This window comes from Thermobia domestica, chromosome 17, assembly GCF_964235325.1.
Source record: "Thermobia domestica chromosome 17, izTheDome1.hap1.1, whole genome shotgun sequence".
Taxonomy (NCBI): domain Eukaryota; kingdom Metazoa; phylum Arthropoda; class Insecta; order Zygentoma; family Lepismatidae; genus Thermobia; species Thermobia domestica.
Window position 1 is genome coordinate 69,134,638 of NC_137470.1, and position 21,531 is coordinate 69,156,168.

Below are 21,531 nucleotides of genomic sequence, written 5' to 3' on the forward strand. Positions count from 1 at the left end.
GAATTGAGTGATTCATTTCCTTTGTTAGTATCAAGAATACACGAGAAAAGATCCACTGCTTAAAGTGACGTAATTAGAAGGGACAATCAGGTCTTGTGCCCCGGGCTCCGGATTGGGGGGCGCAAAATTTGGCAAATATTTATTTTCAATACAAAGCAGGACATAGGTGACGACACGGGGGGTATAGGGGCTATGACACCCCAAATGACAGAACTGGGGGTCAGTGCTCCCCAACTGTACTTGGTCATTGGAAAAGAGTATTAAACTTTACTCTAACATCGAAGTTGTCAGATAATAAAAGGAAATATTAAATACGTCCATTATTCCATTTCTGAAAGTCGTCGATTGTTATTGCCCTTTACCGCCGGTTATGTGTTCTCATCGGCTTCGCACACATTCGCTAGAGTATTCCCATTGTCGACTTGTGGAGTTGGTTGTTGCCATTTTGTGATTGTTCAACAAACTTACAAAGTTAATTACTGAATTATCTATGAATGTATGTCTGTCTGTCCGTCTGCCTGTTATTTGCGATTTTTTTCAATTTTGAACCCTGCATTCGATAGAGTATCAAAAACTATTTGAGAAAGTGATTAAATTTTTCGTGTCACTCTTACCGTTCCCAAAATATTGACCAAAAACTGGCCGACTATCAGAGATTTAAGGAGCCATATCTCGGGAACCATGAGTCGTACAGAGACCATATTAGTGTTGATAAATACCTAAGAGAATGGTAAATATTTTGGTAACAAACAGCAATCGGTACCCACTGTCCAACTGGCCACTGGTTTGACCAGTGACCACCAATTAATTTCTGTACTATAATGTTTACCATCCGCCTAAGTATTGATTAACACTAGTATTATCTCTCTATGACTTACCGTTCCCGTGATATTGGCAAAAAAAAGTTCCGATTTCTCTAGATTTAAGGAGCCATATCTCGGGAACCGTAAGTCACAGAGATATCGTATTGGCCAATACCTAAGAGAATGGTGAACATTTTGGTACCAAATAGCAACCAGCAGCCACTGATCAACTGACTACTGGCCAACTAGCAACAGTTCCCCAGATATTGGCCAAACACGTTCGAATTTCGTGAGATTTAAGGGGCCATATCTCGGGAACTGTAAGTCATAGAGAGATGATATTTTGCGAATTTTTGCGAGAAACAGAAAAAGGTGCGGAAACAGAAAAAGAAAGAAGATTTAATTTTGAATATAACACACTAACACTTATAAAACACAAAAAAATGATTTTCGTACGTAATTTATGTGACAATACATATTTAGGCCGGCGTCTGTTAGCGTGGTGGTTGGTGTGCCAAGCTTGAATCTCGGTAACGGTTGTTTGTTTGAATAAGGTTTTTTCGCAGGGTTTTTTTTATCATATCCTCATTAGACGAATGTCAGGCAACTCTAAGCTCATTAGACCTTGCGCTAATTTGAACACATGTTTTACCCAATTTATTCATTCATCGACTCTGTAAAGCAGAGTACTTAAAAGAAACCCTAAATTAAAAAAGAAAATCATTGGTGTAGTGATTTGTAAAGCTTTGTGAATTTACGAAAGTGGGTGAGTCTTACTCATACCTCAGTGTGGTGAGATATAAAGTGAGTGAGTGCTGATAACCTCAAGTAGCGTCTATGGTTCTAGCCCTAACTCCAAATCTCGTAATCAGTTTCACACTCAGGAGTCAGAATTCCTGAATTGAATCCCAGTAAGAAAAAAACATTTTTATTGCGGTAAAAATCATCATTAATAATCATAATAATACTTCAAGACAATGAAATGAAATTTATATTGGCCAGGAATGCCAACAACAGCCGAGGGTAATTTTAAAAAAATCTTGACTGATAGTTAATTTTCGAAACAAAACTCTCAAGTTGGTAGTAGCTTTTTTAATTTCGTATAACGCTGTTATACTACTGCCAATATTCTCACAGAAAACCGTATTTCATAAATGCTTATGAGAGATCTCAGATAAAGAAGTGAAGTTTTGAAAACTGAACCCCTTCCTGCAAGGGATATTCCATATACCCTAGACACCATGAATTTGGCCTACCCAAAACAGTAATCCTAGAACCACCCAGCGTTACTGCGTTAGGGCTTTTACTATATTTAATGTTTCATAACACAATGAATTCTATACAGCACTCTATTAAAAGCAATTGTTCCTGAAAATAATTTTCATTTTTATTGTATTTGTATCCTTTTGCTAGCACTAAAATTTAGAATGTTAAAGTTTTTCAATAAGTAAATTTATTATTCCGTAGTGTATTTTGATAAAATAAACAATTTAAATATTTTGTTTGTTAACGTCACTGTTAATTGCTAGGAACATATCAACGCTACCGGTTTGCCGGAATTTTGTCTCGCAGGAGTTCTTTTACATGCCACTAAATCTACTGATTTGGTGCGGGAGACCCGGGTTCGATTCCCGGGGAAGCTCATGTAGTTCGGATTCCACGTTAATCAGTACGTCCATGTCTCATATAGCCTCGCTGCTGAACGGGACGTAAAACTCAAAAATCAATCAAATCTACTGATATGAGGCTGCCACATCTTTTAAGCACACTCAACCAACCCAAGCCAACAAAATAAAACCACAAGTACTAGATAGAAACAGTACAAGTCTAAAAGAGCCAATTTAGTTGTCAAAATGTAAAAGTTTTTTTTCTTTTTAACGGAAATAGCAAATAAACACAAGTCTTTACTAGAAAGAGAAAGGAATCGGATTTGTCTCTAAAAACGAAACCACTAATATTTACATTTCTTTTCATGTCCAGTTTTTAGTGGGCTTCTTGTCTCACTACAATTTTGAAATCAAGCTTTACAACTTGAAGAAGAAATTGAATAGGGAAATTACTGTGTGATGCCAATATCAGGCGTAGTCGGGGAGCGTTTTGGTTTTGGTTGGTCAGGGGGGAGGGCGATATGGCGAGTTCTTGCCCAGGGTGACAACGAGCCAAGTTACATCACTAGCTACGTATCACTATATGAGTTTTAATATAATGCTTGATACACGAACTGGAGATCAAATCTGTGAACACGTACACCGAAAGCACGGGGTCTAGCCACTTTGCTTCGAAGGTCCTAGAATAATCCTTCAGTCAAGAACAAAATAATACGTAAACGGAAGAAATATCAGGTTATAGAACTACACTATTTATACACTGTTAATTTCATATAATTTATTTCTAGATGAGGCTGATACTTGACAATCATGACGACATTGAGACAAGCATCTATAAATCGAGAGAAGACGAGACCGAGACGACGATTTTCGACTCGAGACAACACCAAGATCTATACAGCTATTTGTCTATCGAGACGAGACCAAGACTATGCACTCTCGTCTGATATAATCTCAATTCTATTTGTATTTACACTGCGTGTTAATGGATAATCTTTTTACAGCTGAAAATCAGGACCACTCACTGCAAAGATAAGTATTGTGTTTTCATTCGTTTTACGCATTATTCACACATTAAAATTATATTTTCCATAGATGTATTGTGACTTTATGTCTTCTCATGGAGTTCCTAAAGTATTACTTCTTTCTTGCAGAGCATTTACCATTTTGCAGCGCTTTACCACTTTAAAAAGTAAATCCTGATTTATTTTCTCTTTCTACCACTGTTCAGGACTACTGAACTCGACACGGACATGAACACAGAAACATCGAGAAGAGTTAAAGTTCCACCGATAGTACTGCAGGGGGACTCGAACCCTCAATCGGTTTCACCTCACGATCATCAGCCTAACGCCTCAGACCGCTTCTGTACACCCACCGGCTAGCACTGAGCCCCCGTGCCCTCTAATCGCAAAAGAATTTATATCATATGCAATTTACGGAATTCATTGGATCTTAACCAACCTTGGTATGGCGGTGGACCTTGGCATATTTAGTACGCATGTGTAATATTTTTCTATGGTTTTTACTTGGCAAATTTTCAAAGAAAAAAATAACTAATTGCTATTTTGGACAAGAATTGCGGGAAACTCATGGAACAAACCAGTTAAAAGTTATAAACGTTATTTTGTTTTATTAGGAGATGATGCTAATGCCTACTGCATTATAGTAAACTTCCAATTTTTCGCAAATATTGTCTACCAAGATGCAACTTCATCTGGAATGCGGTACATCTTTACCTCCGTGAAAATTATCTATGTTTATTAAGTAGTCTGTAAATGCAGTGTGTACTTGGAATAAAGGTTTGCTAAGAAAAAGACCATGTTCTTCGCATTCTGGAAGCTCATTAGTAGTTTCACAAATTCTTTTTGCTTTGTGAAACTCATGTTTATACCTTTTATTGCTTATTCCAGGTTATGAAAGTGTAAGTTATTAAATTAACCATTGAATATATTGTTTTTTTTAAGTTGTTACTAAAGTACACTATCAAAAAGAACAAGAGGGCAATAAAATATCTTCTAATATGGTATTAGCGTCAACTCATTATTTAAATACTAGAAATAAACTCTTATGATATTGTTAGGAATATCGTAGATCCGTTGTTAGCACTCACCCTTTGGGTTTCTTGCTGGACTGACATTTGCAACATTGGCTTCCCATTGTTGTACACAATGCAGAAAATAACTTCTAAACTAAAGAATATTGATTAACGTAATTTTTTTACACTGAATTTAGTTAGACACACTGGAAACCACACCACCTCCAAATAAAAAGAGGTCTGTTGGTTTCTTGTCATGAACAAATTGTACTTGTGTTGAATTATTTAAAGACTATAACTGTTCGTCTTCTAACGTATCTCTTAATAGAGACCACCAACAGCACCAAATATCTCTTGTAATTACAATTGTTGGGTCCATCACTAGGCACTTGAATATATTTTCTTTCTAAGGAACAGCAAACAATTACCACGTACACTATTTTTCACATATGCATGACACCAATTCCTTGACTTCAAAAGTATTCATACAATTGCTATTCACCACAACGATGGGATAAGTTCCAATGTATAGTTCTTGACTCTCGATGCCAGCATCTCCTGGTCCCCCTTTCCCAACAAACAGTTTCGTTTCTTTGCTACCCAGAGACCTACATCTTGCTACCATTCTCTCTTCCTGCAGGTATTTTTATCTTGCTGCGCAAACGCGAGCTGTCTAATTTCCGCCTTGAAGTCACCCAGTCGCTGGCCCCATCCACTTCTACAATCTATTCACACTACTCTTTATACTCTGATTACAGAGATGAATGAGATCATGCTATTCCGTGTGATACTAATTGTTTTACACATATAACCTTCACGAGGAGTCAAATAATTTTTCAACATAATATACTATATTTAAGATTAATGTTTAAAAAATTGTGTTTCAATGTTTTGAGTCATGACGTTTCTAAGGAAAAAAGATTCACACGTACACACACGCACAAACACACACAGACGCCAACGGATGCATAGACAGACAGAAGTGACACAGTGCTCTAAATTTATTCCGAATTCACGTAAGCAATGGCGTATCTAAAAGGATTCTAGATGCTAATATTCGCTCCTGGCCGTGATCCACTTCACACATATGAATATGTAGCTGTTCCGTTTAGGGAACACAACCACATAATTGTATCGTAAACAAGTAACCAGTGCATAAGCGTACTCGCAAGATATGTCGGGTGTGAGTGTAGACATCCTAATAAAACTTTCTCAAAGTCAACTAAATATATATTACTCACTTCCCAATATATTTGATTTTCCACCAGATGTGTTACAAAATATTGTGATAGTTTCTTCCTTCCATTGTAACGCATTTTATTTATTTATTTATTTATTTATTTTGTGTGTTTGATTGTAATTCTTGAAGTCGTTGAAATATTTTATAACCTTCAAGGCAGTTAAAACCCAATAAAACGAGCACGTGAAAATGGTATAATGAGAGGGTGGGTAGGCTTCAATTTCCTTTGTGCATACTCATAGGAAAAAAAGTCTGGATACACCTTTGATGAGCGTTGAGTACCTTTAATTGAGGTAAATTTTATAACCAGCTAAGAAGAAATATATCTACCCATTATACGTTTATTCTAATAACGAAACAGAAAAATTAGAGTTTCTGAGATGCATCTACACTGGCTATGACATTCCTTGTAGCAGTTAATAGAATGCTTTTCTTGAAAATTATCTTTTCATATACGTATTTGAAATGTTTTCGTACCTAGGAGTTTATTAAAATTTTCGCTATTAACATGTGACTTATACACACATATACTATTCTATACAAATGTTAAGAACAATTTTGCTACTAACAAATCCATCAAATACTTCTGGTATTAATATTGTTGCTACTGACACAATGAGAATGCTCTTAACACATAGAATATTAACAATTATTGAATTTTTGCTGTTTCTTAGGTGAATTAAAAACTTAGCTGCAACATTGCTAGTTACTAGTATCCCAGTTACAGCAATGGTTGTAGCAAATCTATAAAGTTACTTTGAAAATCACAAAACTTTTCTGGCTAATATATATTGTTGCTACGAGACGAAACAGAAACCTTTGAGGTGAGACACGAGACGAGATGAGACATTTCACGAGACGTCTTGTCTCGTCTCCTGTCTCGAAAATGTAAACACAGTTTTCGAATTTGTTTAAAAATTTATTGACTCGAAATAAATCATTTGCCTTCGAAATGAATATCAGCGTTTATTACTTCAAATGAGGACTATCCTACAAAGAACGGAATAGCTAAAGTTATTTTTAAAAGTGATTCTTACAAACTGCTTGCATTTCCATTTTTCAATCGATTCAAGTTTAATTATTTTGTGATAGTGCTCCAGATTCAAGTACATTGTTAAAATATTTATCGAGATTACTGTTTCAGAAGAGTTCATTTCGGGTGCTAGTGCGGATATCTATGCCTAAAAATTTTGTTATAGAAGTACAAATTCTCTTAATAATTTATCAGTAACTAACCATTGTTTCACGGTTTTTCTCGTTCCGAACATGTCACCCTTTTCCGGTACTGAGTTTTGAAAGGATGTTGGTTTGATAATAAAATTTAGCTTTTTTATTAATTTTTTACATTATTCGAATCTAAGCCATTTTCGATATCGGAAGGTCACATAGGCCTCCTCATTTGTTGAAGTAGCACCAGAGGTTCTGAAAAAAATATTTCAGAATAAGTGCAGATGGCTTGCTTTTTGACTGTACCGACGGTATTGATAAATGTTCCTATCATAGTAATTCATTACTTGTTTAGTCGAAACTAAGCAGTCGTTGTTGGGAGATTGTAGTCACGTTGTGTGTTGTGTCCTGTTGAGCAAACCAAACTTCGTTAAAAACTGGAATTTTAACCATTTACCATAACAGCCCTTTTGTGGACCTCAGCCGCTGACGGGACGATACATTTATCATGTCTCGTCTCGTCTGGTAAACGAGACGAGACAGAAATATTCGAGAGGAGACATGTTTTGCACGAGAGGAGACGATACAACCTGAAGTCTCGTTTCGTCTCGTCTCGTAGTAACACTACTAATATACTACCTTCTTCCGATTATATTTCAATTAACCAAACATGTTAACGATTTTTGGTCGTCAAACTACCTTGGCTGTTAGCGGAAACTTTGTCCTATTTGAAAAAAAATTGCAGTCGTGATTGGTTTGACCTAGTGCTCAAAATGAAATCCACGGCAATTGTTCCCCACAGAGGATTGAATACGAAACTACGTACACTGAGAGCACACACGATAGCTACTTCGCCGCGAAAGAACAAGACACCGATTTAGAGGAAATAAAAATAAACATAATCCCAATGGAAGAAATAATTTTGCTTGGTTCGAACTAGAAATCGATTATATATTTCTCTGTCTCTTTCTGTCTCTCGCTTCTCCACAGAGACTTCAACCAATAGAATTAAGAAAGCTTTAAAGTAGTGAAGATGGGCAGGTAATTGTAAATACGTGGGCTATGTACTACAGCCATGTTCTTATGGAAAAATCTTGGAAAGTGCCAAAAATGTTTAGACAGCTCCTCTCAAATTTTATTAAATCCGAAAAACTGCCACCAAATTTAGATTGAGCCAGAATGTTGTATATAGGGAAGTGGAAAGGGACATTTTTAAGAGGCCCCGTCACGGAGAAATTAAAATACCGCTAATTTTACAGTAATTATGTGATATTTTAAAATAGATAAAATATAATCGAAAAGTGGAACAAAAGCTTGCTAGACAATACTATTTTACATGTGCAAACGGAAAGCTACTAGGTGACTCGTGATAACGGTATCTCATGGAAAATAATATTGTCTAGCGCGCTCTTGTTTCACATTTCGATTATATTTTATCTCTTCGAAGATATCACATAAGTATAACTGAAAGTAAGGTAGATGCAGGTAAATACGCCATGTTAAGAATATTGTATTTTTATGGCCTTAATTTACATGAAACACAAACAACAAGAAATGTGTGTTGCAGAATAGCCTTTTCCTCGTATAGAAAAAGAGTGACAATGATGCGACTCACTCCCATTTTGTACCCAAGGTAAAAGAAAAATGTCTTACAAAGTGGCGTATTTACCAATACGTGCAGGTAATTACATCAAATCTAGAATACTACTAGAAACTTGTAATAAATCTTGCAACTGCTTGCATTGTCTGTATTATACGAACTCAAATATTACTATACAACATGGCCGAAACAAAAAATAGAATAACCAAAGTGCAAAATGAAGATAAAAAAATAAAAGTAAAAACGATATTCTCCAAAGTTGAAATGAAGTTCCAAGTTATGATCCATAAGAAGATAAACAAACAGTGTCATTATACTGTGATTTTTTTTTCAAAAAGACTATACTCATATTGCATGGAACATGTGGGACAAACAAAAAATATTTGTCTTCTACAGTCAGTTCTGCACAAGCCCTGGCGAATTTCGCTCCACCATGCTTGGTATTACTTTAGTAGCCATGGAATCACAAACAATGAAGTTATACTTACAAAACAAAGTGTTCCTATACGGACACGAAATAAGGTGTACATTGCTGTAAACAATCGGCAATGTTCTGAGTTAGTACGTTACTAATAACGGATTCTTACCTTTATTGAAATAATAACGTCCTTTCACGGAACCTTCCCGAAGCAAACAACACTGCACGGCGTGGCGGTCTCAGCGCTGTTTTCTGGAGTATTGGTCAAAACTGACTTGTCCAAAGCCGTGGAGCATATTGGAGGTGCATTTTTGCGGATTTCGTCGGAAACATCCCAGCACTGAACGCATGGCGTATTTAGCTGCACTGGCGTATATACCTGCAGTTATCTTACCAATAACATATGTAAAAGCTTCTTCATTTCTGTATGACTAGCGAACAGGTTTGTTCTGTGGGAGATCCGAGTTCGACTCCCGGTAGAACCTCATGTAGTTTGAATTCACGTCATGTCCTAGGCCCACGTCCCATATAGTCCTGGCAAGGAAGATAAACTCCAAATGCACCAATTAACCAACCAGCCAAAAATGAATGTAAATAACAGGTTTTATACATGATATATGGGACAAAAACACGTGAATAGTTCTCGGGTTCAAACCCTGCTCCGCCAAGTGAACTTTGTGGTGGACAAACACCGTGTGCGTGGGTTTTCTCGGGGTTCTCCCGTTTCCTCCCACTTTCTTCATTCCACCATTTCATTCATTTCTCATATCACCGTCTCCTTTAGCCTAACCGGCATAACCGTGGGACGTAAAACTCAAAGATTTCATTTCACGTGAATAGTTTTTGTTTTTGAATCAAAAGATCAAATATATTTCAATCAAGAACTTTATGAAGGCCTTATGCCTGGAGAACTACATATAGTGTAGCCAAACCCAAACTATTACTTAACTCACAGTCACTATGATGTGTTTATTCCGTAGAATATACGAAAACTCGATTTAGAGAGCGTTCAAAAATCTTGTGGCCCCAGATCCAAAAACTAATTATTGCAAAAGATCGCAATCTTTTGATACAATTTTTGATCGTTCCCAAAATCCTGCAATTTTTGATCGTTCCATTTTTTTTATCATTATTAAAATTCTTGTTTGGTTTGGAACTTCCGGAAGTACACGTTCTTCGCAGGAGAAGAGTAATGTAGTAGTAAGGACGGATTTATGGCTAGTCAATAAGTATTTCTTTCTTTTCATTTTTTCTTTTTTGATTTGTCAGGGGTCTGGCCTAAGGTCAGTGATCTAAGACCATCCATCTTGATTTTGGCAGGGGTAACTTAGCTAATCAAATTAAATTTTAGAAATTAATAAATTTTAAAAATTAGTATGGTAGCATAGGTGCGGTGTATGTAAGTATAATTTTTCGGGGTCCATCATGTTCCCTTTCATGAGTAGAAACATTACCAAAAATGAAAATTTCGGAAGATTTTGACCAGTTTTATCCTCTTTGATGCGAATTTACTATCTCGTATGGTTATATTGGTGTATACATGGGTCCATTCCCTTTCATAATGCATGGATACATCGATGCATCACTCTTATATTTTAGGAAGGGTTCTAGGACCACCCCTTAAATTAAGGAATTCTAAAAAAATAATTGATGAATGTTCTCTAGGACCCTAATATCTACCACAGTAAATTTGGGTGGCCCATCTTGTTCCCTTTCACGGGTAAAAAAAATTACAAATATTAGTATTGCCATGTGTCGCCATATGGTAAGTTATTGACCTACTTTATCTTCTTTGATGAAATTTTAAAACTTTATAAGATTATATGAGTAAGTATAGGTGTCTATTTTCTTTTATAAGATATCGGTAAGTTAATGCAACTCTGTACATTTTTGGGAAGTGTAGATAGGACTAACCCTTAAATTTGGGAATTGTCAAAAAATAAAATTTGATAAATGTTTTCTCGGATCCAAATATCAGTGTGATTTTGAGAGGTCCATCTCGTTCTATTTCGTAAATATGAAATTGCCAAAATTAAAAAAAAAACAGTGTTTCTGATCTATCATCTTGGATAAAGTCTATTATCTTGTATCTATTATCTATTATCTTGTATAGTTATAGGTGCATTATCTATTATCTTGTATAGTTATAGGTGTATTATCTATTATCTTGTATAGTTATAGATCTATTATCTTGTATAGTTATAGGTCTGAGAATAGGAGTACATTCTTTTTTAAATGACATGGTACGTTGATGTATTTCTCTAAATTTTTGGGGAAGGCACATAGGATCACCCTTAAATTTGGAAATTGTCAAAAACATAATTTGCTAAATGCTCTCTTGGACTCAAATATGTACCACTGTAAATTTGGCTGGTATTGCTTGTCTCCTCTGGGTAAAAAAAAAAATGGCTAAAACGTTAAAATTTTGAGGCTTTTTACTTATTTTTCCTTTCTGGTAAGATCTTATATAGTTATAGGGGTGAGTATTGGAGTTCATTATCTTTTACAAAATATAGGTACACTAATGTAATTTAATTTTTGGGAGAGGTACACAGAAGTCCGCTCCTTGGGAATTGTCAAGGTATGAAATTTAGTAAATATCATGTAGGACTCAGATATTATCACTGTAAATTTTTATGGTCTTAGCTTATTTTTTTCTGTGGGTAAAAAAATTACCAAATATTAGTATTGCCATGTGTTCACCACATGGTTAGTTATTGACCTAACTTATGTTCTTTGATGAGCCTTTAACAAGTTATATGGTTAATGGTTTAATACATATGTCCATTCTCTTTTCATAGTTCATATTACTTTGAAACCCCTTCTTAAAATTTGGGAGGTGTACATAGGACTACCCGTAGACTTTGGTAATTGTCAAAGTAATAATGGTAAACATGGTCTAGGACTCAAATATATAACTAGCTAACTAACTAACTCTATGGCCTGTGGAATCCGGAGGTTCAATGCTGCGTTCACAAAACCTCTCCACTGACTTCTATCCTTAGCCAATTTGATCCAGTTTCTACTTTGTATTCCTATTTCTGCGAGATCCATCTTAATATTTTCCTCCCATCTGCGCCTAGGTCTTTCTAATGGTCGTTTTCCGGTTGGTCTTGCAGTTAAGATTTTGAAAGCGTTTCTACTTTCTTCCATCCTGGCTACATGAGCTGCCCACCTGAGCCTCCAAGATTTGTTGGCCCCAACAATGTTGGGTAAACCTTATAAATTATGTAGTTCCTCGTTATGAAGTTTCCGCCATTCCCCATTCCCGTTCCTCTTGGGTCCGAATATTCGTCTCAGGATCTTGTTCTCAAATACTTTCAGTCTATGTTCTTCCCTCAGAGTAAGTGACCATGTTTCGCAAACATACAAAACAACAGGCATGATTATCGTTTTATATATTTTAAGCTGCAAACCCCTGGACAGAATTCGCGACGACAAGAGATTTTGAACTGAATAATAACACGAATTTCCTGCTTTTAATGGACATTTAATTTCTTCGTGAATATGGTTTTCGTCTGTTTATTTTGATCCTAGATATTTGAAAGTATCCACTTTATCAAAAGTATTACTCGATATTTTAACGCATCCATAATTTGCCGTATTACGATCCCGACGCACTTCCATGTATTTAGTTTCCTCTGCCTTTACTTCTAAACCCACATCCCAGCAAGCGTTTAATAATACCTCTGCATTTATTTCTATTGTTCTCCTATCTTCCCCTATTAAATTTACATTATCAGCATATGCCATAACCTGGTGAATCCCATTCAACTCTAGGCTCTGGTTGCTAAATATATGACTTTGTAAATTAAGGTTGTATTTGTTATCTCTTTCTACGTGTAAACAATTCTCAAAAGTTAAAAAAGAAATGTGCATGATTGACCTAATTTATTTTCTTAGATGAGACTTTACTACAACATATGGTTATATGATTGACTACAGGGTCAATTCTCTTTTTAATATTACTTAGGTACAATTATGCACTTCTCTTATATTTTGGGGCCGCGGTGGCTCAGTGGTAGAGCGTTCACCTTTGGTGCATGGGGCCCCGGGTTCAAACCCTGCTCCCGCCAAGTGAACTTTGTGGTGGACAAACACCGTGTGCGTGGGTTTTCTCGGGGTTCTCCCGTTTCGTCCCACTTTCTTCATTCCACCATTTCATTCATCTCTCATCATCACCGTCTCCTTTAGCCTAACCGGCATAACCGTGGGACGTAAAACTCAAAATTTCATTTCATTTCATTTCCTCTTATATTTTAGGAGAGCTACGTTGGCACACACTTAAATTTGAGAATTGTGATAAAACAGAATTTGGTAAACGTTCTCTAGGACTCGAATATATATTCTCGTAATTTGATTGCTACTGCTTATTCCCCTTACTGGGTAAAATATAGTCAAAAAATCAAACTTTGTAGGCTTTTACCTATTATATCTCCTTGATGAAGCTTTAGTATATTCTATGCTTACAATAGTACAGGTGTCAATTCTCTTTTACAGTATATGAGTATACTGATGCTTTTCTTTTAAATTTCGGAAAGAACCTCTTAAATTTTGGAATTGTTAAATATATACAGCATATATATTGGTAAATATTTTCTAAGACTTCTTTAAATTTAGTTGGTTCTGCATACACCCCATTTTATGGACACAATATTGTCAAAAAAATATTTTCAAACTAACACTTTATATTTGGTGGGAAAATGTAAATTTTGGCGATAAAATGAATTAGTATGAGACGTAAAAGTTTAAATGGGTTGTGCTTAAAGTGCACTAAGATAGATTGTAAAAGTGCCAATACAAGGTCCTATTGTCTTTCGTTGAACATAAGCACTTTGAGATCAAAAGAAGTACATGTCATCCATCATTAAATTTGGAATTGCCAAAAATAGATAAAAGTTCGTAATTGTTGTCTACGACTCTGGTAAATTTGAATGATCTGAGTTGTGTTCCTCCTTGGGTAAAAATTGTCTAAATGCAAATTTGAGGATGTTAGTCTAATGCAGGGCGCAAAATTTCCGGTCGCTAGGTCGCCATTGGTGACTAGAAATTTAGAGCTGGCGATCAGTGTTCAGTAGAAATGGTTTCTGCCTAAACTCACAGTGCTGCGCAGTTTATGTTTAACACGTCAATAGTTGTCACCAAGTGAGAGAAAACGCGGAATGTGAAGTCTTCACAACGGACATGGAAAGTGAAATTGTCACAACGTTGTAGTTAGCCCCTTCTTTCCTACCCTCATTGACGTTGAATCAGACACTGAAAAATATTTAGTCAAAAATTCATTACCAGATTTCCAAATTTGCTTTCAATTGTCACACTTTGTGCAGCTTAACCTATGAGCACTGCGTCATGTGAGAATCTTTAGCAGTCTCAACAGAGTTGACTGCCTACAGGAATTTACTGAAGACTGACACACTGAATGATTTGCTTACAACTTCCATCAATGGCCTTTCTCTTAAGAATTTTGATTCGAAAACTGCAATCCACAACTGGTAGTTCAGTGCAGGGAGAGAACGTTACACAAACGTGAAGTCTTAATGTAAGCTACTTTTTTTAACATGTATATGAACTGTCCAATTCAAAACTGATTATCCTGAATCTAACTGTCTGGTTTTGAAATTTTATAATGTAATCTCTTTGCCAAACCCAAGGCCGTGGAGAGGGGGGAACTCACATTTGTACGTGAGAGGTGCTGGCGACCATCATTTTTTGATTGGCGAGTGCGTCTGACTTTGAAATTTTGCGCCCTGATCTAATGTATCATGTTATCACTTTAAAACTTGGAGACAATTCATAGTCTGAAATTATTGAAACTATTGAGCTTTTTAGGACTTCCAACATGATAGGTAATTATTGACATCAATTAACACGAAACAATAAGAATTTTACACTTTGAACTTTAGTTGCAAGCCGTAGTCTAAAGTCATTTGTGGAAATTTATTTTTAATGAAATCTGATTGGTTAATCTCTACTTCAAACTTCAAATTTTGAACTTGAAACTTGATATGCAATTATTGTAACCTGTTTATATACATATCAATTTTACACTTTGGAACCTAGGATTGCATGTACGAATTCTAGTCTGAAATCGTCGGGGGACAAGTTATTCTTGGTGCAATCTCATTGGTTAATCATTTTTAATTCTTTGTTTACTTTTCAGCTGCAAATTTTTGAATCTTGGTATTGTACTTACTCTTTGATAGAAAAAATTAGAGCTTGAAACCTCTTGAGGTAATTATTAAAACTTATTGAAATAAAAGAACAATTCCACATATTGAATCTTATGCTTTTGTAGTGAGGACTTATAGTCTAAAGTATAGATAGAGTTGAATTGATAACCATTTATTTGATAATCAAATAGTTGAAAACTGAATAAAGTTTGAGGATTAATCGTATAACTTCTTCTATCATAATATTTTCCTTCTCAATATTTGTTTTGCCAAAGAAGTGTAGTTGAGATTTTAAACTGAAAGTTTTGTAATACCTGATATATAATTATTAAAATCGATTGATATGCAACAACAACAATGTCACATCTTGAGTTTTACTTACAACTCACTAAGACTATTGGAAAGTAATTCTTGATGCATTTTGATTGGCTAATCACCAGAAAGTTATTTTTGATGGAATCTGATTAGCTGATCAGTTTCAGAACTTCGTTGAGGATTTTAAAAATATTTCTGAAATTTTTCTTCAATTTTCTTATCATTGTTTTAAACTCTTTTAACTTTAGAATTACAGTTACGACTCAATCTAAAATCAAGTTCTTGTTCCAAGTCTGATTGGCTGATCAGCGGAAAGTTATTGTTGATGCAATTTGATTTTTTGGTCATTTTCAAATTTTTGCTTCACATTTTTAAACGATGTTTCAAAAATTTATGCTTTATTTTTCAATCGCCGTTTGAGAAGTTTTACTTTGAAAATTTTGTCTGAAAAGTTTATTTTGAAAATTTTGGTTTAAAACATTTAGTTTGAAAATTTTGGTTTGAAAACTTTTAGCTTAAAATTCTAGTTTGAGTATTTTAGTTTGAAAATGTTGGTGTAAGTTTATTTTTTAATTTTTTTTGGTTGAACATATTTGTTTAATTTTTTCAAGTTAAAAATGTTTGCACTCATTGAAAATGTTTAATATTTTTTTAGTTTCAAAATAGTTTACACTTGTTAAAATTTTTTGAATTAGTTTGGAAATTTTTCACCATCTGAGAGAAAACTTAACTCAGTGCAAAATTTTACATGCTGAAGAAAATAATCCCTTCTGAACAATATGAACTATTCAAAACAGAAAGATATGGCAAACACTGTACACAAGAATTCCGTGATCATAATGCAATAGTACACGTCTGAACAATTTCATGCAAAGTCAGCAGGGTTGCATCGTCCCTTTATGACGCATACACCATTATTCTAGTATCAACAATTTGGTTCATGATGAAATCATTCAAGGAAGGGCATTCAAGTTGGAAAGATGTATACTGCTAACATTAAAGAATTCCTGTTTTCCAACTATTGTCCAGTAAATATGTTCAAAACGAAAAATATGATTATTGGTGTCAGTGCTACTTCGTTTGAACCTGTCATAAGATTTGGCAAACCAAGACAGTTTGGTGTGGAATTGGACTTTGAAGAATGTCAAATGTTACTTACTCTAGTCGACCAAATTAGTGGATGTGGCAATTCTGAAGTCACTAAACACAAACCATGAAGCGGTGCTTCGCTCCATAGTGAGAAAATTGTGCTTCTACATAAGAAAAGTATATCACGTGTACCTCGCAATATTTTGTATCTGTCACAAACTGAATGGACCAAGCTCACAAACGCATTAAAGTGTGCAAAACACTCTGTTTAAATGTGTTGCAAAACAAGTGTATTTCTGAAAAAACATTATTTCAAAAAATGCGAAATAGGTATTTTACATCATCTATGTAAACTATGTGAAGCTTGTCGACATTATTCGTGGATACATACATGTATTGATAGACAGTTTATTTGTGACAATATAGACATTTTTTACACAAGGTTGTTCTTCGAGAGTTGAAAATCAGCAGATATTCATTTTCCATTTATGTTTAGTTTGTTTCCGTTTGTCGATTTGTATCAATAGCATTGTAAGCTTTTTGCATTTTTCTAAATTGTACTTACATTGTTAGATAAATATTTTATAAATAAAAAAATAATAAAAAATATAGACATTGATTTTAAACCTGTAGATAGACTTGACAAGACTTTAATTCTAATTAAAATTATATGCTAAAGACAAACTAATGTATAAAGTGAAAAAATAGACTGTATCAACAATACACGGATCTTCTACCTGCCATAGACGTATGTGCTTAACCAAGTAATGTAAATGCGTTTATAAAGATATAATTCTAATGTATTTATGTTTTCATTTCACGTACAACAACAAAAGGTAACAACAAATATAATCGAATATGATGCAATTCTGCTGACGTTTTGATATGTGCTATTCCATCAAAATGTTTCAATTCTTGTGAACAGCGTTGACATATTTCATTATTCTCGACTGTTTCAATTCTTTCCTAACACTCGTAATTTCAAAATAAAATTTTCAAATTAAGCAAATTAAACTATAATTTCCAACATTTTTTTACATCAAAATTTTCAAAGTAGAAATTTTAAAGAAAAAAATCAACTTAGAAATCTTTAAACCAAAATTTTCATAATAAAAATTTTAAACAGAAACTTTTAAACTAAAGTATTTCTGACCAAAATTTTCAAACCAAGATCTTTTTTGAATTAATATGTTTCAAAATAAAACCTTCAAACTGAAAATTAAAAAAAATAGGGATCCAAAACAATTTATGCAAACTTTTCAATAAAAACGAACTGTTCCTTAAAAACTTAAATATACATTTGAAAATGATGAGCTAATCAGATCGTATCAAAAATAACTTTACACCAATGACGTTAGGGTATGAGCTGTAACTGCAATACTTGGGTTCAAACATTTTCAAACTAAAATGTTATGTAAGAGCTTTCACAAAAATTAAACAAAAAATTTAAAGTGATTATCCAATCAGATTGCATCAAGAGTAACTTTCCATCAATGATCTTAGACTATGAACTATAAGTGAAACAAAAAGTACGAAATTGTTCTATATCAAATGATTTTACTACCCATCAAGTACTGCAAAAGTTTTAGTTTAAAGAGCTCAACTACATTTCTTTAGCAAAACAAATATTGGCAAGCAAATATATTGTTATAAAAACGATACTTTATCCGGTTTTCAACTATTCAATTATATATATAGAAAATATTAAATTATGAGTCATGACTAGAAATCCTAAGATTCAATGGGTCAAATTGCTGTTGTAACTACAATACTAAGATTCAAAAATTTAGAACTAAAATAAGTTTAAACAAAGATTTGATAGTGATCAATCAATCAGATTGCACCAAGAATAATCTTTAACCATGACCTTAGACTATAAATAGTAGTTAGAATCCTAGGGTTCAAATATGAAATTAATACGTATATGAACAGACTACAACAATTACATATCAGGTATCAAGTTCAAAAATTGATGTTTTAAGTAGAGATTAACAAAAAGGATTTCATTAAAGATAACTTTCTACACCAATGATCTTACAACATGGCTTGCAAGTTATACCCCGATCCTACGAAACAAAATATATATATTAATATATATTAATTTGCTAATTTCCAAAGTTTAATGCAGTGGTTTTAGGTACCCTTCCCGAAATTTAGGGTGTGGGGTAAGGTGCACCTACCAAAATGAAGAAAGGTTGTCCTTGGTCACTGACCTCTGGCCAGGCCTAAGTCATTGACTCATGGCCGGTGAAAAATTCATGATGACTCAACAAGCCATAAATCAGTCCCTAGTACTAATACTAACTTTATGGCCTATGGAACCTGGAGGTTCAGTTCCGCGTTCACGAAACTCTCCACTGACTTCTATCCCCTTAGCCAACTGGATCCAGTTTCTACTTGATATTACTATTTCTGTGAGATCCATCTTAATATTGTCCTCCCATTTGCACCTAGGTCTTCTAATCGTCATTTTCTGATTCGTCTTCCAGTTAAGACTTTGAAAGCGTTCATACCTTCTTCCATCCTGGCTACATGAGCTGCCCACCTAAGACTCCAAGACTTGATGACCCTAATAATGTTTGGTAAACCTTATAAATGATGTAGTTCCTCGTTGTGAAGTTAAAGCCATTCCCCCATTCCCGATCCTCTTGGGTCCGAATATTCGTCTCAAGAACTTGTTCTCAAATACTTTCAGTCTACGTTCTTCTCTCAGAGTAAGCGACCATGTTCTGGAACAATACAGTACAGCAGGTATGACTATCACTTTATATATTTTAAACTTTAAATTCCTCGACAGAATTCGCGACGACTAAAGATTTTGAACTGAATAATAACACGAATTCCTTCTTTTAGTTGACATTTGATTTTTTCATGAATATGGTTTTCGTTTGTTATTATTGATCCTAAATACTGAAAATATTATTTTATATTTCGAAGCACCCATCTTTTGCCGTATTACGATCCCGAAGAGTACTAATATTTACGTAAAATCTTTGAAAGTGAAGAAGCGGGTGACATATGCAATGGCGAGCAATGCCTTTGGTATTGCCCCTATTTATTCTCTTACCATGCAACCTGCAACACTGAAGAGTGATGTGGGTTGCCTACTTCATAAGCTCTATAGTGATGGTCCATTGCATTATCTTCCATAAATCATAATTTTTTTTTTTCTGCAGGTTAGCACTACCTACCTATTCCTTGCAGTAGTGAAATACAGGGTGTCTCAAAAGTCCCCCTGACATAGGATAACTCTGTTATTATTAGAGTTACAACAAAATGTAAGAGGAGAAACCGTCTCAAAATATAATGTTTTCAATCTAAAGTGTTTTTTTTTTTTTTTTTTTTTTATCGGATGAGCCGTTTTGGCTGTGTACTCTTTAGGCGCCCAATGTTAAATGAAAATACAATGCTGCCATTAATAGAGGGGCCGGGGGAAGTTGAGGACGTGGTCGGAGGTGGATACATTTTGTAAAAGTATGATGAATGGAGGCATCTTTGAAATGGGGCCTGGCCATCGACACGTTAGTGTAAAAGACAGTAACTTCATTCACTTATGTTGTGGGTCCAAGTACATGGCAACGTTGCAATTTCATTTGACATTGGAGTATAAAGAGTGTACAGCCCAAATGGCTCATCCGATTTAAAAAATAAAGTCCTTCACTTCAGATTGAAAACATTATATTTGGAGATGGTTTCCCCTCTTACATTTTGTTGTAACTCTGATAATAACAGAGTTAGCCTTGTCAGGGGATTTTTCAGACACTCTGTATAGGAGAAAATGAGTTCACACAACTTAAGTTCACTTTGTCGTTTAATTGACATTATTAAAACTTTTAAAAACGGGAATCTTGGTAAAACAATAAAAATATAAATTTTAATCATTCAACTTACGCAACACATCACAAAAACAGAAAAAAGCTAGAGAAACAGCAAAATCATTACGTACTAGCAGTGCAACACAGCAGAAATATACAAACCACTCCAATGTTTAAACATTATTAAAAGAAGGAGCAATGTGGATATGTGGTCTAATGGTTAGGGTTCTTATTATTTATTATGTCATTTTGTGTTCGAAGTTTCACTAAGGAAAGATATTTGTTTTTCTTTTTTCGTCAAAGGAATTACCATAAAGAAAGTAAATCACATTTCAGATATAATTTCTTTTTTTTTCACTAGTATAATGAAACAAGTACACTGGTGCACAAAAGTATACTGGTGCCTCAGTGGTACCTCTGGTTTATGGGGTTGTCGGTTCGGTCCTAGCTCGCGCCAAGTGAACTTTGTGGTGGACAAATACCGTGTGCGTGGATTTTCTCGAGGTTTTCCCGTTTCCTGTCCCTTTCTTCATTCCACCTTTTCATTCTTTTCTCATCATCACCGTCTCCTTTAGCCTAACCGTTATAAACGTGGGACGTAAAACAAAGATTTCATTTCATTTCACTGCTACAGAAAACTTAAGGACATGGTAGACAAAATAGCATAAAATATTGCGTATTCGTTAAAAATGAATGAAAGTTCGCAGCATGTTGGCTGTTGTCTCTTAGACGGAGCGAAACATTGCATAGCGTATGTCAGCGTGCGCCGATTGGGTCTGCTCTTCCAACGTGAATCAGCTGACTGAAAGATATGATACAGTGTGTGTCAGTCAGAGAGCTATGGAGGTGCATTGTAGCACTGTTACTCACAACAACATGGCAGAGATAACATTTGGATGACTTCACATAAGGAAGATAAATTGGAAAAATTGGAAAAGGACGAATTGTCACGAATGTGGCCCTGGAGTTTGATATTGCCCACAGCATTGTTTCACGTACACCAAGCACTTTTGAATCACAGGCAATGCTGTGCGGAGGAGAGGTGGTAGTCGACTACAGCTAACTACGGTCTGGTACGGATGACCGCTACATTCTGGAAAAGACAAGAATAAACCGATCTCAAATAGCGGGTGCAATTGCAAACACATTTAACAGAATTACAGTGTCCAATCTCATGCTTCACAAGGGAGCATCCATTGCATTGCCGTGATATCTTTGTTGATGGTCATTACGTTGTGTGTTTTTGACATCGTCTGTTAGAATATTTAT

The 21,531-nt window shown here is 34.9% G+C and overlaps 1 protein-coding gene across 4 annotated transcripts in view; it reads right to left on the bottom strand.

Moving 5' to 3' along the window:
• The window catches only part of LOC145674687 (uncharacterized), a 1,315,729-nt gene that overhangs the window by 1,078,609 nt on the left and 215,589 nt on the right, over window positions 1–21,531 (bottom strand). The window contains exon 1 of one of the 4 annotated variants that reach the window (XM_081744919.1): window positions 4,524–5,038. The exons of the other annotated variants lie outside the window; for them this stretch is intronic. Coding sequence (XP_081601045.1) covers window positions 4,524–4,570 — 47 coding nt within the window. The 5' untranslated portion in view covers window positions 4,571–5,038. Of the gene's footprint in view, window positions 1–4,523; window positions 5,039–21,531 lie in introns of those variants that run through there. 4 annotated transcript variants of the gene reach the window in all.